A 19,072-nucleotide genomic window follows, 5' to 3' on the forward strand; every position below is an offset into this window, starting at 1 on the left:
TTACACATTTGGTGCTAGTGTTTTAAAAAAAGGACAGTAACCTACTTATTATCATGTATGTTTTCTCATTAATCCAGCTTGGGGGAATAAGGTGTGTTTAGCATGTCCTTGCTCGTATGTTGTATAAATTCAGAAATTCTTTGGACAGATACGACAGCATTTGTGGCATTGTTCCTTGTTCTAACCTTTCATCGCTGGGTTTATATACCAAATGCTTATTGGTCCTTTTGCACCAAACTGTCCGAAGGCAACCTCCAGGCCAAATATAGGGATGCCAAGAAAAACCAGACATATTAAGTAGGGAATAAGGAAAGCTCCTGAAAATAATATAAATAAAATCACGGAATAATTATATATCATAAACAATCAGTAGCAATGCACAAAAAGCTGATTTTGCCTACATAATATCAGCTGATATATATTTTGAATATACGAGCACGTTATGGCAATGAGTACTATGAATCTTAAATGTGTACCTCGGAGACATTCTTTTCAAATAAATCCACTTTGCACACGTAGCCTGTGTTGTATGAACGGTTCCGTTTAATTTCAACATTTATTATCCAAGTTGAATCTCAATCATTTCTAAAAATATCACTGTTCCAATATTATTTTCAATAAAGTGGTGATTAACTATATTAGTAAAAATGTGATAACTAATAAAGCTACATTTACATCTAAAATATTACATACATCATCAATTTAAGAAGATGCTAAACACTACAAACCTCCTCCATTTTTATAACACAGATATGGGAATCTCCACACGTTGCCCAGGCCAACAGCATACCCAACCAAGGTGAAGATGAACTCGATCTGTCGACCCCACTGAGCCCGCTCTTTTGGATCCTCCTGCAGATAAAGGTAGGACAGTATATGACTGACTGTAGAAGTACAATATATAACTAATTGTAGTAGTACAGTATATGACTGACTGTAGTAAGACAGTATATGACTGACTGTAGAAGTACAATATATAACTAATTGTAGTAGTACAGTATATCACTGACTGTAGTAGGACAGTATATGACTGACTGTAGAAGTACAATATATAACTAATTGTAGTAGTACAGTATATGACTAACTGTAGAAGTACAATATATAACTAATTGTAGTAGTACAGTATATGACTGACTGTAGTGGTACAGTATATGACTGACTGTAGAAGTACAATATATAACTAATTGTAGTAGTACAGTATATGACTGACTGTAGTAGGACAGTATATGATTGACTGTAGAAGTACAATATATAACTAATTGTAGTGGTACAGTATATGACTGACTGTAGAAGTACAATATATAACTAATTGTAGTAGTACAGTATATGACTGACTGTAGTAGTACAGTATATGACTGACTGTAGGGGTACAGTATATGACTGACTGTAGTAGTACAGTATATGACTGACTGTAGGGGTACAGTATATGACTGACTGTAGTGGTACAGTATATGACTGACTGTAGAAGTACAATATATAACTAATTGTAGTAGTACAGTATATGACTGAATGTAGTAGTACAGTATATCACTGACTGTAGTAGCGCAACATATGGCTGACTGTAGTAGTACAGTATATGACTGACTGTACGGGTACAGTATATGACTGACTGTAGTGGTACAGTATATGACTGACTGTAGAAGTACAATATATAACTAATTGTAGTAGTACAGTATATGACTGACTGTAGTAGTACAGTATATGACTGACTGTAGGGGTACAGTATATGACTGACTGTAGTAGTACAGTATATGACTAACTGTAGTAGTACAGTATATGACTGACTGTAGTAGTACAGTATATGACTGACTGTAGTAGTACAGTATATGACTGACTGTAGTGGTACAGTATATGACTGACTGTAGAAGTACAATATATAACTAATTGTAGTAGTACAGTATATGACTGACTGTAGTAGTACAGTATATGACTGACTGTAGGGGTACAGTATATGACTGACTGTAGTAGTACAGTATATGACTAACTGTAGTAGTACAGTATATGACTGACTGTAGTAGTACAGTATATGACTGACTGTAGTAGTACAGTATATGACTGACTGTAGTGGTACAGTGTATGACTGACTGTAGTGGTACAGTATATGACTGACTGTAGTAGCACAGTATATGACTGACTGTAGTAGTACAGTATATGACTGACTGTAGTGGTACAGCATATGACTGACCGTAGTGGTACAGTATATGACTGACTGTAGTAGCACAGTATATGACTAACTGTAGTAGCACAGTATATGACTGACTGTAGTAGCACAGTATATAACTGACTGTAGTAGTACAGTATATAACTGACTGTAGTAGTACAGTATATGACTGACTGTAATAGTACATCATATTACTGACTAAAGTGGTACAGCATATGACTGACTGTAGTAGTACAGTATATGACTGACTGTAGGGGTACATTATATGACTGACTGTAGTAGTACAGTATATGACTAACTGTAGTAGTACAGTATATGACTGACTGTAGTAGTACAGTATATGACTGACTGTAGGGGTACAGTATATGACTGACTGTAGTAGTACAGTATATGACTAACTGTAGTAGTACAGTATATGACTGACTGTAGTAGTACAGTATATCACTGACTGTAGTAGCGCAACATATGGCTGACTGTAGTAGTACAGTATATCACTGACTGTACGGGTACAGTATATGACTGACTGTAGTGGTACAGTATATGACTGACTGTAGAAGTACAATATATAACTAATTGTAGTAGTACAGTATATGACTGACTGTAGTAGTACAGTATATGACTGACTGTAGGGGTACAGTATATGACTGACTGTAGTAGTACAGTATATGACTGACTGTAGTAGTACAGTATATGACTGACTGTAGTGGTACAGTATATGACTGACTGTAGTGGTACAGTATATGACTGACTGTAGTAGCACAGTATATGACTAACTGTAGTAGTACAGTATATAACTGACTGTAGTAGTACAGTATATGACTGACTGTAGTAGTACAGTATATGACTGACTGTAGTGGTACAGTATATGACTGACTGTAGTGGTACAGTATATGACTGACTGTAGTAGCACAATAGATAACTAATTGTAGTAGTACAGTATATGACTGACTGTAGTAGTACAGTATATCACTGACTGTAGTAGCGCAACATATGGCTGACTGTAGTAGTACAGTATATGACTGACTGTAGTGGTACAGCATATGACTGACTGTAGTAGTACAGTATATGACTGACTGTAGTGGTACAGCATATGACTGACTGTAGTAGTACAGTATATGACTGACTGTAGTAGTACAGTATATGACTGACTGTAGTGGTACAGTATATGACTGACTGTAGTAGCACAGTATATGACTATCTGTAGTAGTACAGTATATGACTGACTGTAGTGGTACAGCATATGACTGACTGTAGTGGTACAGTATATGACTGACTGTAGTAGCACAGTATATGACTAACTGTAGTAGTACAGTATATGACTGACTGTAATAGTACATCATATTACTGACTATAGTGGTACAGCATATGACTGACTGTAGTAGTACAGTATATGACTGACTGTAGTAGTACATCATATGACTGACTGTAGTGGTACAGCATATGACTGACTGTAGTAGTACAGCATATGACTGACTGTAGTAGTACAGTATATGACTGACTGTAGCAGTACAGTATATGACTAGCTGTACCAGTACAGCATATGACTGGCTGTAGTGGTACAGTATATGACTGACTGTAGTACTACAGTATATGACTGACTGTAGTAGTATAGCATATGACTGACTGTAGTAGTACAGCATATGACTGACTGTAGTGGTACAGGATACGACTGTCTGTAGTAGTACAGTATATGACTAGCTGTACCAGTACAGTATATGACTGGCTGTAGTGGTACAGTATATGACTGACTAGTAGTACAGTATATGACTGACTGTAGCAGTACAGTATATGACTAGCTGTACCAGTACAGTATATGACTGGCTGTAGTGGTACAGTATATGAATGACTGTTGTAGTAGAGTATATGACTGACTGTAGTAGTAAAAGCCGATCTTTTTCATCCGTGTAAATGTCAGATGGGTGTCACACAAGCAAGTCTTGCCATTAAAGCAGATATGGTAGATGCATCAGTTCAATGCGGCGCATCAGTGATACTGTACGGGTTTGTTTTCCCGTGCACCTTCATATGCGTGTCGTTTTCTTTTCTGTGTTGCAACATGAACATATTTCTCAAACGTTTTTCTTTATTTAAAATCTCTGCACTTGTTCACAGCAGACACATTTCAAAATTAACATCGTTTCCAGTTCAAACACAATCAGTAACTGCACTATCGGCTCACTGGAGTTTCTTGTCCATCACTAACGTGAGTGTCTGGCTTGTTTACAGGCCGCCGTTGCATGACAGGAGTACAACTGTGCGGCGTCAGGCAACAAACACTAACTGTTTGTGCCAGCTGCATGAGTGACAGGTAGGACAGGTCATGCTTACTCCTCAATTTGCCTTTACGACACGAAAAATGGAAACTGTTTCGGCGGATAATCGAGACTTACTATTACAGTCACTACACCCATTCAGCCAATTGTACGCCTATCATCATCACTATGCCGATAAGTCGGCTCATTGGTCGGCGGCCGTTCTAGTTTGTTTGTGAAGAGTTAACGAGTGCGCTTTAAAGCGTACAAATCTAAATACACGTGCTGACCAAAGATTATTTTGTGACAGTTTGAAAGTAGAGGTCATCCCTCATGGCATACAGTCTTGTGAGAGTGTTAAGTCACTCTGATTCTTTATGCATAGATCTTAATATGAAACAGGTGAGGCAGTTCAGGTGGGTGAGTCAGTGGAAGGGAGTTGGCTCTGTGATGGTTATTGAAGGACGTCAGATCATTTGCGAAGCTTAAACCAAAATTACTTTTGTTCACTCTGCCAATCCGAACAGAAATTCCGAACCATATGCATATTAAAGAAACAGATCAGCACGAAGGGGAACACAACTGGTGTCCATGGGGATGCCTCCTCTTTGCCGAAATATTTTACTCCCAAATCTTACATCGATGTTATCAAAGAGGAAGTCCAGCATTTCACATATTGTTTTCTCAGTAAACTTCAGATGACATTTGCTTTCATTTTAAAAACATTGTCCTGAACCTCTGACGATAGATACGTAACTATATATATTGTCATCACGTTTTGTAACAAAAGCCCCATGTGATGTCTATACAAAATATATCGCCATGTAGTCATTATACGGTAAACAATGGAAACTGTACCACATATAATGTGAATGAAATATAAATGAATTTCCCAAATAATTTTAAACCTAGACACACGACAGCGAACTGGGATTCGAGTCCACTGTCATGGCTTTATGGAACGCCTAAGGGCTGAAACTCTGCAAAGCGAAAAGCGGAGCCTTTCACGAATAGGTTACTCATGCCTCTAGTCGCTCTCCCGCGATAATAATTTAATGTTGAAGTAAACGTAAGGTCTCACGGTGCGATTTGTGGAAATAATGAAGACCGAAACAACCAGTATGGTTATGTTGTCGTATACATATTGCATCTAGTTAGATTCTCACTAATGTATCGTCAAAATCGATTTATCGAGCTGATAAATAGTCCGGTTTCCTCTCCGGTAAAATCAATGATGTCAACATAAAGGGACGTCACTCTGACATGATGTCAACATAAAGGGACGTCACTCTGACATGATGTCAACATAAAGGGACGTCACTCTGACATGATGTCAACATAACGGGACGTTACTCTGAGGTTGTAATGTTACAGTACTACACATTGCACAGTGAGAGCGCACCTCTATCAAGCTGCATTGTATCAATACTCGATCCATTATTATTCAAATACTCCACAAAATAAGCTGCATCAGCTGCACAACGCGCACACGTCGTACACACATTCCGTTTGTGTGTACTGTATCTAGGAAATCACAAATCTCTTTGAGATATCGATCGCTACATGAGGCCAGCTTATCAAAAAGTAAATATACCCCAGATGGTTGTTTAAATTGAATCGGAGGACTGATCCTTGAGATGTGGGACACTGAGTGGGTTGGGTGTATCGCCGGTGTGTTTTCAGTTATACCCCGGTGTGTTGGCCTTGTGTCGGAGAATAACCCAAACTGATGTTGTTAATGTTTATTACTTTCACGAGTAAGTGAGTGAGTATAGTTTTACGACGCTTTTAGAAATAATCCAGCAATATCACGGCGGGCCCCACCAGATATAGGCTTCACAACTTTTACCCATGCCATGTGGGGGGAATCGAACCCAGGTATTCGGCGTGACGAGAGAACACTTTAACCACTAAGCTACCCCACCGGCCCAACTTAAGATGTGAATAACGGGATCGGGTGGTCAGGGTAGCTAACTTGGTTGATGTCATCGTATCAGAATTGCGTAGATCGATGCTCATGGTGTCAAGCACTGGGTTGTCTGTTCCAGACTCGATTAATTACAACCAGCCGTCACAAACAAACAAACATACCAACAATCTTTCGTGTAACCCCTAGGTGATATATATGTCATCGTATCCTGGCAATATGGCTCACGCCTCATGCTATCGGCCCCTGGTTTGTCGAGTGTACGATACATACATCCATCCACACACACACACACACACACACACACACACACACACACACACACACACACACACACACACACACACACACACACACACACACACACACACACACACACACACACACACACACACTCACTCACTCACTCACTCACTCACTCACTCACTCACACACACACACACACGTTCAAACACGTCGCTATAGAAGTGCAATAATCTTGAACGCGACGTTAAACCTCACCTCACATACATCTAGATGTAAACTGTTACACGTCTAAAGTGAGAGGGCACATCTTCTTTACACTATTGAACAGCGTCAACAAACTACGACAAAAGATCATGGAGCATCCTTTAATTCTCTCTATATAGATAAAATGCATAAAGAAACAGCCTTCATTTGTTAGTCTCGCCACATACGTTCATTTGGTTCAAACCATTCCATACATACATACATACATACATACATACATACATACATACATACATACATACATACATACATACATACATACATACATACATACATACATACATACATACATACATACATACATACATACATACATACATACATACATACTCGGAGTGTCGCTACTCGTGTTTTACTACCAGTTTATACTTATAGACAGGAGGGCGACATTCTTTACGATCCAATATTACTCCGAAGCATTAATTGCGGCACAAGAAACGTTTCTGAACCATTTTAGTTTGATTGAACATTACTTATATATCGCATTTGCGTGTGGTAATAATTAAAAAAACAACCCAAATCAAACGAAATGTCTTTCGGTTGTATAAATGAAGATTGAGTGAAAACTACACCAGTGCGTAGGAGAATGAACGTTCGGTTATGACGTCACGATTGAAAATGACTTGTGTGTTAGGAATAAACTTACAGGAGGAGAGGAGGGGGGATGAAAGTAAAGGGAGATGATTATAACATTTAATCTCTATCAATTGATCACAATATAAATAAATAAACAACAATGAGGCAACCAATATAATTTTCGAAATAAAATATATGAGTATATAACACGAGCATGGTTAAATGTTTGCACTATATGTACCACATGCCTTCTAAATAACGTAGCGTATGGTTGAGGTCATTGAGGTTCCTGTTCATGTGTACACAGAGTAGTTATGGCGTGCCCAGGACTGTCCCTGTGTTTCCATTAGCAAGTTACTTGGCAATGTTGGTATGATACACACTTCACACATGACCTTAGCCATGTACCTACTAAGTATTCAACAAATAGTTTGATTTTTTAATTAATCCAACTATTACATATCAATGAATCAAGTATTGAAGCATGTTACTGTATATAATGCCATAACCAGAAATACGTGCATACAATATAGCATGTGAACAAATTGTTACCCTTGTTATGGAACTAACACGTAGTAGAATACATAGAGGATATTTAATGTGTTTTCTCAAATACCACTTTTATCTCATCGAGTGAAGTGGGGAGAGTCTAATATTTTCACGAGTGACGCAGCCAAAGTGGTATTTGGGAAAACACATTGAATTTTCTATTTATTATATACATGTTTTATTTTTATTACTTGCAATATATATTTTTTCGAAAACAGTGTCTGATAAATTACTAAGTTCTCCCTGTCGCCCCTTTACCACCGCCGTATAAAGGGGGTTTGCGAAAAGAATATAGTTCGTGAATAAAACTAGCCCTGTTAATATATGTTATGCGAAATATATTATTTCATATCGAGTATTAAGTTCCGTGGACATTTTTGTTTGTCATAATTAAACATTCCTGTTTGAAATGAAAACAGAAATCATTTTCAAACAGCGATTATTTTATTGGCGTAGGAATACATAAACAGTTAGCACTGTGACCAGGTCGAACGATCATCTGAGCGCTCTCCAGGCTTACAAAATCCGCCAAATTTGATCAAATTTTCTCACGGATAAGTATGAAAGTTGACATAAACACATTTATAGAACCCCGAACATTGTAACTGAAACATTGTTGCTTGCTGTCAAGAATTAAATTAGGAAAGTTCAATTCTCGGAAAATTCAAGCGGGCGCTTCTCGCCTCGGCGGTACGTCTGCTGTCGCCAGTTGTGCCTAATGTCTGGCGAAGCATGTCCGGCGCAAGAGTGATATTAACATTGCCATAGATGGTATTTCCAGACATCAGACTCGTCAATAAGTTCCTGTGGTCAATTGAAGAGAAGTTATGCACCTGCGGTTGAGACTGAGTACAGTCGGCATCTGACGTAAAAAAAGGGGGATAACTCTTTAATGTTTTGATTCAGGAGAAAGTAGTTCCGGCACCTTGTTTATATCATTCACAAGTGACTGATATAACTTTTTTATATCAGTCACTAGTGACTGATAACTTGATCTATCGTCACTGATAAATTCCAATATTTCATTCATATGTATATAATAAATTCATGTATTTCTTCTCTTATGTCACCCCTATGATTGTCACTATATTGGTCATGCCACAACGTTCATAGGGCATATACACAATGTCATCATACAATGTATATGTGATTATATACCAGTTGGATAATAAACGAACGTCATCCTCTGTTACAAGACATGCATGGTGCGGAGCATCTGCGGATTCATTTGAGTTAATACCGAAATTTAACACCGAGGCTTTTCCTACTTTGAAACACGTATATTACCATGGTAATTGTCGCAATTTGATGAAGAGAGGAATGGTTCATAAATCTTCAGGGGCGGAAAAATACCTTGAACTCTTTGCCTGAATAAGTTGATAAACATAACATTATATCCTACCTGCTATGACATCCACTTACTTCAAAACATAGCTTTATAGGAGAGTTAAATGGGTATTTACCCTGTGTCATTGACAGTATAAGTAACCGGTATCTAATAAAGGATACATACTAACGTGTCTATAAATGACGTCTTCCATATTACCCATGTGCTACTACGTTAGGTAAATTCCAACTAATATGTATTCCAAAGAGATTTACAAATTTAGTTTTTCAACCCCCAGCTGGTATCGTAACTAGCTGTAAGCGACTCATAAACACATGCTCATATGGTCAGAATCGTAGAATGGACTCTGCTTTTAGTAGATATATCTTATGATTATGGAAAGGGCTTTGTCGCTATTATTCAAACTATTGCGACAACGTTTATCGGGAAGCCCGGCAAAACATGCTTGGTCCGTAAATGTGTAGAGAAGGCATTCAACATACATATTCATGAAATAATAAAAAATGATCTTCACTAAAACAATAAGCACACGTACATTGTAGTATGTGTCCAGATACTGACGACACTGTTCCCCACTGCAGCTCCCCCTATCCAAGATAATCATTTTTTATAAGGCACGTTATAGTATCCAACCGGAGATACGATCGTGTGTACAACAATACGAGTGTGTTGATTGTGCGTGCAACTGTAAGGCAAGGTATTCTTGATAAATGTATGTTAACACTTTCGACATTTACACAACTCAAACATGATCCAGCAAGTATGCCCATCCACGTAATTACGTCTTGCATGACGCCCAGAATGGATAGTTAGAAGTTTCTACCAGCGTGTCTATGCATGATAAACATAGCGTTGTAGTCAATGATGTTGTTATCGTTGAGAACTAAGGTAGGACTAGCCCGTCTGACAGGAAATGGGGCACCATGTTTTGACACGCCCGCTGTAAATCTATTGAAAATCCATCAAGAACCCACTTATATCGGGAACCCCGAGTTTTATTGATGTTCAAGTATAACTGTAAATCGTTGATGATATATGTTTGCGATAAGACGTTATTTGACACGACTGTCCAAATGTGACCGAATCATAAAATATTTCAATTATTTCGATATATGTGTACAAGGTAATAATTTTGGAAATAAGTTCACTCAAATATGTATTCTCCAATTGCATATCCAAAGAATATTAGTATTTAATTATATTCATCCAGTGTTACTATACATGTACATATTACACGCCCCTTCTCGAGATATAGAAGATAGAAGAACAAAACAATTTAAGTGGATTTAACTTTCAACAGGTATTTTACTATGTCGTCACCAGGCCATGTTTATCTATGCTGGGGCGTACAGCTATGCGCTGACAATATTGTGTTACACACCCAGAAACGAGGGTTCATGGTGTCAAGGTGGACGGGATTCTACACATCAATGAAGATAAGACCTCACTATGTATGAACGGGGGCGTGGGGATAAGTTATACGTCTTTCACTGCACAGTGGTGGTTTATATCTCATTAATTTGCTTATTGTTTGTGAGGTGGGCTGGGGTGAAATGAAATTTAACGTCGCGTTCGTGCATGCACGTGCGTGTGTGTGGCTGCGTGTACTAGTCCGGACTAATGCCGATTTTATAGTGCTTGCCCACTGAGATACCATGCCTCAGTTTATTATGAATACCCAACTCAGACACAGTATACTGACTCCGAGCCGACCAGTCCTTGTTTTAGCCCCGAGCGCTAGACAGGGTAAGAACAAGTACAATCTTTTACTGTCTTTTGGTATGACGCGGCCGGGGATGGAAGCTCCAACCCTCCGCTATCTGGGCAGACGCTCTGCCACTAGACCACGGAGACGGTTTGTACATTCTATTTTAAACCTAATAATCTAATAATGATATTAAACATTTTTATTAATCGATTTGCATATATTCATGATTTGGTAGGAAATTCAATTGATTATTTGAAAGTTGGATTTAAACATGACAAGGAGTATCATGGATAATAGCTTCTATATTTTACACTCACAACGTATCAGGACCTCTCCGTGTCCATTCATCACGTGAATGGTAGGGTGGGGAACATGACTTGTATACAAACATACAACTGAAACTAGTTATTATCAGATACATATAAGTGAAGCCATTGTCACCAGCTGTTGATTTCATCATCACATGCAGGACAATAAATCCACGTATTATTTGCAAGTAATCGTCGAATATTTGCTGCTAGGCATTTCTAAAAGGATCAATAGTAACATGGAATAAATGTTTCACACATCCTCCTATATACAAACGTGAAATAAATCAGTCTAGCAACATGTAAAACTTAAACTGTTCTGGGAACTAAGGTTGATGTTGTACGTACATATCGCACGCCTATGATACTCTAGACTAACAAATAGTCCACGAAATAATATATCTATATGTTGATTAAAACCAATTTAAAAATAAGAACCCTCAGGTATTAAGGAACCCTCCTGCCAATAGCTGAAAAGGGCAAGGGTATTTGCTGATGGAGCTGAGGAGGGGTGAGAACTGAATGGTATGTTTTTTAAATTAAATATTTGATCTAGGGTTTGAGAGACTAATACATAAACTCAATCAGTATTATCCTGGGAATGAAATAAAGGATGAATGTTTCTTTAAAGGATAACATGTATAAGTATGTGATGTACTTTGTTTCACTTTATCAACTATTCCGCTACATTTAAACATGTATTCATAAATACTTTGTAACATGTAATATAGCAATATGCAGATAGCATGTAATTACACACAATAAAATGTCGTCCCAGGCAATTACTCCTGGATCGCCTTCATCTACATCGATCAACTAATGTAATGAATAAGACCTGAACTAAACAAATCGCAATGACTCTAAAATAACCAGAGGAACTCGCATTCGTTATAAGAAGGAGCGAGGCATGTGGCTTTAGAACCGCCTGTGTCAATGGTTCATACCCGTTTCACATTACAGTTATATGTGTATAAACACCATGGATATCCACAACGGAGTGCAAACATTTATCCGTCTTTCAGTCAACCTAAAAATAAACACGCTTCTTACAGCATATTGTAGTACAAGAGTCAACTCTATGATATGATTCCAATGGCATTAATTAATTAGTAACACCAAGCAATAGGGCTAACTCACCTTGGCCATCGTGAAAACTTTCAAACTTTGATGTCCTTATCCAGTACAGGTGTATAAATGATGAGAGTGGGGGTGCTTATCTCGTCAACGCGAGCTGATATCACGTGGCTTTGTACCGGACACCGTAATTACGTCGGAGGTAAGTGGCGTAGTGGGTCTTGAACAACCGGAATATATGACAAGATTAATAATGCTAACTGTTTACATTCGTTATATGATAAAACAGAGAATACATTTTCAGCAGAAAAATCTTTTTTCGATATTATTGAATTGAGGCATATAGAGGGAAACACACTTAACTCAATATTTGCTATAATCGTAATTTTGAACGTGACTTCATAAAGAAACTATGGCAGTACAACAGAATCGAGAAGTGCCGTTGCATGGTGATATTTGTACTTCTGAACATAAGGATGAATAGTACCGAGTCCATTATGTACTGCATTAAACTAATGACACATTCGACGTGTCACCTAGAGTAGAGTATCTAACACGATCCCACTTACAATAAGGATGTAGCTCACTATTGCTCATGCATACATTCCCACACGTTCAGATTCATCAGGTCCGGCAATTTGTTCTGGGGCCATCAACACGTAGTTTGTTACCTTTTTACATCTGTTACACTGTTGTCTGTCTCCATCTATCTCATGCCTACTGGTTCCAGGGGTAACACTGTTACACTGTTGTCTGACTCCATCTATCTCCTGCCTACTGGTTCCAGGGGCAACACTGTTACACTGTTGTCTGACTCCATCTATCTCCTGCCTACTGGTTCCAGGGGTAACACTGTTACACTGTTGTCTGCCTCCATCTATCTCCTGCCTACTGGTTCCAGGAGTAACACTGGTAACACTGTTACACTGTTGTCTGACTCCATCTATCTCCTGCCTACTGGTTCCAGGGGTAACACTGTTACACTGTTGTCTGACTCCATCTATCTCCTGCCTACTAGTTCCAGGGGTAACACTATTACACTGTTGTCTGCCTCCATCTATCTCCTGCCTACTGGTTCCAGGGGTAACACTGTTACACTGTTATACTGTTGTCTGCCTCCATCTATCTCCTGCCTACTGGTTCCAGTGGTAACACTGTTACACTGTTACACTGTTGTCTGCCTCCATCTATCTCCTGCCTACTGGTTCCAGGGGTAACACTGTTACACTGTTACACTGTTGTCTGCCTCCATCTATCTCCTGCCTACTGGTTCCAGGGGTAACACTGTTACACTGTTACACTGTTGTCTGCCTCCATCTATCTCCTGCCTACTAGTTCCAGGGGTAACACTGTTACACTGTTGTCTGACTCCATCTATCTCCTGCCTACTGGTTCAAGGAGTAACACTGGTAACACTGTTACACTGTTGTCTGACTCCATCTATCTCCTGCCTACTGGTTCCAGGGGTAACACTGTTACACTGTTGTCTGCCTCCATCTATCTCCTGCCTCCTAGTTCCAGGGGTAACACTGTTACACTGTTGTCTGCCTCCATCTATCTCCTGCCTACTGGTTCCAGTGGTAACACTGGTAGCACTGTTACACTGTTGTCTGACTCCATCTATCTCCTGCCTACTGGTTCCAGGGGTAACACTGGTAACACTGTTACACTGTTGTCTGACTCCATCTATCTCCTGGCTACTGGTTCCAGGGGTAACACTGTTACACTGTTGTCTGACTCTATCTACCTCCTGCCTACTGGTTCCAGGGGTAACACTGTTACACTGTTGTTTGACTCCATCTATCTCCTGCCTACTAGTTCCAGGGGTAACACTGGTAACACTGTTACACTGTTGTCTGCCTCCATCTATCTCCTGCCTACTGGTTCCAGGGGTAACACTGTTACACTGTTGTCTGACTCCATCTATCTCCTGCCTACTAGTTCCAGGGGTAACACTGTTACACTGTTGTCTGACTCCATCTATCTCCTGCCTACTAGTTCCAGGGGTAACACTGTTACACTGTTGTCTGCCTCCATCTATCTCCTGCCTACTGGTTCCAGGGGTAACACTGTTACACTGTTGTCTGACTCCATCTATCTCCTGCCTACTAGTTCCAGGGGTAACACTGTTACACTGTTGTCTGACTCCATCTATCTCCTGCCTACTGGTTCCAGGGGTAACACTGTTACACTGTTGTCTGACTCCATCTATCTCCTGCCTACTGGTTCCAGTGGTAACACTGGCAGCACTGTTACACTGTTGTCTGACTCCATATATCTCCTGCCTACTGGTTCCAGGGGTAACACTGGTAACACTGTTACACTGTTGTCTGACTACATCTATCTCCTGGCTACTAGTTCCAGGGGTAACACTGTTACACTGTTGTCTGACTCTATCTACCTCCTGCCTACTGGTTCCAGGGGTAACACTGTTACACTGTTGTTTGACTCCATCTATCTCCTGCCTACTAGTTCCAGGGGTAACACTGGTAGCACTGTTACACTGTTGTCTGCCTCCATCTATCTCCTGCCTACTGGTTCCAGGGGTAACACTGTTACACTGTTGTCTGACTCCATCTATCTCCTGCCTACTGGTTCCAGGGGTAACACTGGTAACACTGTTGTCTGCCTCCATCTATCTCCTGCCTACTGGTTCCAGGGGTAACACTGTTACACTGTTTTCTGACTCCATCTATCTCCTGCCTACTGGTTCCAGGGGTAACACTGGTAGCACTGTTACACTGTTGTCTGCCTCCATCTATCTCCTGCCTACTGGTTCCAGGGGTAACACTGTTACACTGTTGTCTGACTCCATCTATCTCCTGCCTACTGGTTCCAGGGGTAACACTGGTAGCACTGTTACACTGTTGTCTGCCTCCATCTATCTCCTGCCTACTGGTTCCAGGGGTAACACTGTTACACTGTTGTCTGACTCCATCTATCTCCTGCCTACTGGTTCCAGGGGTAACACTGGTAACACTGTTGTCTGACTCCATCTATCTCCTGCCTACTGGTTCCAGGGGTAACACTGGTAACACTGTTACACTGTTGTCTGCCTCCATCTATCTCCTGCCTACTAGTTCCAGGGGTAACACTGTTACACTGTTGTCTGACTCCATCTATCTCCTGCCTACTGGTTCCAGGGGTAACACTGTTGTCTGCCTCCATCTATCTCCTGCCTACTGGTTCCAGGGGTAACACTGGTAACACTGTTACACTGTTGTCTGCCTCCATCTATCTCCTGCCTACTAGTTCCAGGGGTAACACTGTAACCCTGTTTTCTGACTCCATCTATCTCCTGCCTACTGGTTCCAGGGGTAACACTGGTAACACTGTTACACTGTTGTCTGCCTCCATCTATCTCCTGCCTACTGGTTCCAGGGGTAACACTGGTAACACTGTTACACTGTTGTCTGACTCCATCTATCTCCTGCCTACTAGTTCCAGGGGTCACACTGTTACACTGTTGTCTTCCTCCATCTATCTCCTGCCTACTAGTTCCAGGGGTAACACAGTAACACTGTTGTCTGACTCCATCTATCTCCTGCCTACTAGTTCGAGGGGTAACACTGGTAACACTGTTACACTGTTGTCTGCCTCCATCTATCTCCTGCCTACTGGTTCCAGTGGTAACACTGGTAACACTGTTACATGGTGCTGCTATACTAAATACCTAATCCCTTTGTCAAACGTCTTATTCCGTTTCTTATAATCTGCAAGGACCCAATGACTTGTGATTTGTTACTTTATTAACGTGTTTTATCTTATCTTACTTAACCGTGGCTAAAGCTAGTCCAAATACAAGTCTAAATAAATGGCTTCAAGTGACCAATTGGGTATTAAGGCGATTCAGGCTACGACGCTGACCCTACTATGTCGGTCTGATGCTTCATGTTACCTATGTATGTGCATCTTCTGAGCACAATTTATTTGTATGTGTACATGAATCATGTTTGAAGTCAGGTTAGTCGAAACGTTCGATAACCTATCCAAATATGCATAAACATGTGCCGTATAACAGTTTTCATGCGATTTCAACATTGTTTGCATTTCGCTGTCAGAATACTCAATTCGATAGAGACAGATTACAGTCATCGTATTAGCTCCGCATTCAGCATTCTCCTTGGCCCTTTAAATAACCGAGTCTAGAACAGGCAAACCAGTGACTTAAAGCAGGGGACAAAGCCCCCACCCCCGCCACCCCACACCTCTATCAATGTACGATAAAACACACTCACTCAGGTCATAGAGCCGGAGCACATGATTCCCAGTCAAACATTGGGTACTTTGGGGCCTCTCCAGATATCGAAATAACAAAATTTAACAAGCTATTTTACAAACAATTATCGACATTAAGATGAATCTGTTAGAAGTACATATTTTTACTTGATTCTCTCTTTTACTTGAAACATTGTGTGTCATGGTTGATCTTGTGTGCGATTGTGCAGCATGGGTCATCATTGACCGGGTTGTTATTCAGCTTTGGGACCAACAATGTTTACAGGTCTTGACAGTGTTGTCACTACCCCTAGTGTACAGTGCATTCACCCTGTGCACGCCAAAGAACCCACTCGTCCGATGGCAGATGACAAGATGGTGGAAACAGGAATACGTACATACACCTGTAACACAAGTTTCAAAATATGTGGTGTCACCCATGCAAGTGACTTTGTTAAAATGTGCCTCTGCTCACCCAGCAGGGAATGGGTACCCGATATGTGAGGTGGGATATGCCTAGGTTGTATACTCCCCAGGGAGTTGAGAATCATAACTGGAATGCAAACGGATCCACTGGTCGGGAAACAAATAAATCCGCATTTGAGCAGAGACTAGTACCTGGATACCTGCGGCATATAAGTGTATAACATAATGATAATAATGATGAATAATCAACCAATGATTTGGACGAGATTCGAAGCAGCAGGACAAACAACATACACTCACTTCCGACCAACATAATACAAACATAATTAGTTACACATATTTGGGCATCACACCTTACATTGATCAAGGAAAGTGTAGTCACGAAAGACTTACGTTATGCAGTCAGAGCACGGATGAAGGTAAAGTCTGACGTCTTCATTAGTCCTTGACGCTATGATAATACAATTTGGTTTATCTATTGTGTCGTTGTAGGTCCAAATGAACCCTTAAAGTTGTTGACAAGTTGGAGTCTGTATACCCGGTGATAGTGGTACCACGTGACATGGACGTGATTGACAAAGGACTTTATACGTAATACCATTGACCTTAACACTGGTACGATATAGAGTATGCTATTTTAAGATTGGACATAGTTTTCCCTTCTAAAGTAAGGTAGCAACTACAGTAAAATAGAACATCGTACAACAATTATAATAGATACCAAAAAATAATTATTATCATTAATGTATTATACCCCCGCATTAATTACTGATAAGTGAAAACCTTCCGAAAAAACATAACCACTGCCAATTATACTGAACCGCAAAAGAAACGTTACCATGGCTGGTTGCGCCAATGCTGGTGCTGTGTTGCACACTGAAGACGGTCGCGGCGATGACGTGGTGTCAGAATTGTTCCTCGGTGGGACCTGTGACAGTGGAGGTGTCTGCTCGTCAATCATCGACGCACGGTGTCCGCACTAATGTGTCGCTGGTGTGTCCCCATGGTCTGTCGATCAGTTTCCGCAGCAGTAACAAAGCGATCTTGAAGATGCTGTCGCACAATCTGACGATCCTGACGTCGGGTGGTGACCCTTGGTCTTCCACTACGTGGTCGGTCATCTGTAGTGTTGGTGGTCTGGTACCGTTGCTGGAGCCTGTAAATGGTTCTAACGTGGACTTGAAATGTATTGGCTATTTGCCGGGCGGTTTGTCCAGCTTGCAATCGTCCAGGGGCTTGGTGTCGCTGAATTCTTGTCAATCTTGGCATGTGGTTGCAATTCAACAACGAATGAATGTTATCCGATCTGGGTGGATTTTTATAGGGCAAGAAATTGGGGAACCCATGTGCATTTCAATTTGCACGTAATTCACGTGCATCGGGTAACCATTGCCGTTGCTGTGATGCGTTTCGGCGATCGGTTTAATTGTCATCTGTTTAGTTAGTTAAGGTAATGTTAAATTTGAGAAAGTTTGACAAAAATTAGCCCTATAGTTATATGACAACTTTTCATGCAATGTTTCTTGGGGTGACATTTCTTTTGCGGTTCAGTATATTTTTAGCATTAACTGTCAGGGTATCTAACAACTAATCTAAACAGGAGTTTCCCTCCGATACTGGTGTACTGTTACATTCCTTTTTATCCCGTATCCTGTTGCAGAATCCATGGGCACTTCATGACATACTAGGTCTCCGGTACAGGAATCTCGTGTATGTCTCAAAGCCGACGGTTATGAGGAGTGATATGGCGGCCGATTGTAGGTGCGCGTAGCCCGGTGGAGGAGGCTCAAATGACTCCCCAGGCTCAGACGACTCCCCTTAGGCCCAAACGACTCTCCCGTCGTAGGCTTAGATAACTCCCCAAGCTCAAATGACTCCCCAGGCTCAGACGACTCCCCTTAGGCCCAAACGACTCTCCCGTCGTAGGCTTAGATAACTCCCCAGGCTCAAATGACTCCCCAGGCTCAGACGACTCCCCTTAGGCCCAAACGACTCTCCCGTCGTAGGCTTAGATA

The 19,072-nt window shown here is 40.6% G+C and overlaps 2 protein-coding genes across 2 annotated transcripts in view; both read right to left on the minus strand.

Moving 5' to 3' along the window:
• Window positions 1-17,604, minus strand: part of LOC124132183 (sodium- and chloride-dependent glycine transporter 2-like) — a 34,119-nt gene extending 16,515 nt beyond the window's left edge. The window contains exons 1-4 of the mRNA XM_046495953.2: window positions 17,451-17,604; window positions 12,477-12,633; window positions 729-852; window positions 186-317 (exon numbers count right to left, since the gene is read on the minus strand). Of these exons, the coding sequence (XP_046351909.1) occupies window positions 186-317; window positions 729-852; window positions 12,477-12,485 (265 nt within the window). The 5' untranslated portion in view covers window positions 12,486-12,633; window positions 17,451-17,604. The remainder of the gene's footprint in view (window positions 1-185; window positions 318-728; window positions 853-12,476; window positions 12,634-17,450) is intronic.
• LOC125372249 lies at window positions 13,807-15,048 on the minus strand. Its single transcript, XM_048381539.1, has one exon. It carries the CDS (start codon window positions 15,046-15,048, stop codon window positions 13,807-13,809), a length of 1,242 nt encoding a protein of 413 aa, XP_048237496.1.
• Window positions 17,605-19,072: the final 1,468 nt, after the last annotated feature.

Source organism: Haliotis rufescens, unplaced genomic scaffold, assembly GCF_023055435.1.
Source record: "Haliotis rufescens isolate VD_foot unplaced genomic scaffold, xgHalRufe1.0.p SCAF_4, whole genome shotgun sequence".
NCBI lineage: Eukaryota > Metazoa > Mollusca > Gastropoda > Lepetellida > Haliotidae > Haliotis > Haliotis rufescens.

What these genes read in the sequence shown, in the direction of transcription:
- LOC125372249 (XM_048381539.1), bottom strand. Translation starts at nt 15,048, where the DNA reads ATGGAGGCAGACAACAGTGTTACCAGTGTTACCCCTGGAACCAGTAGG.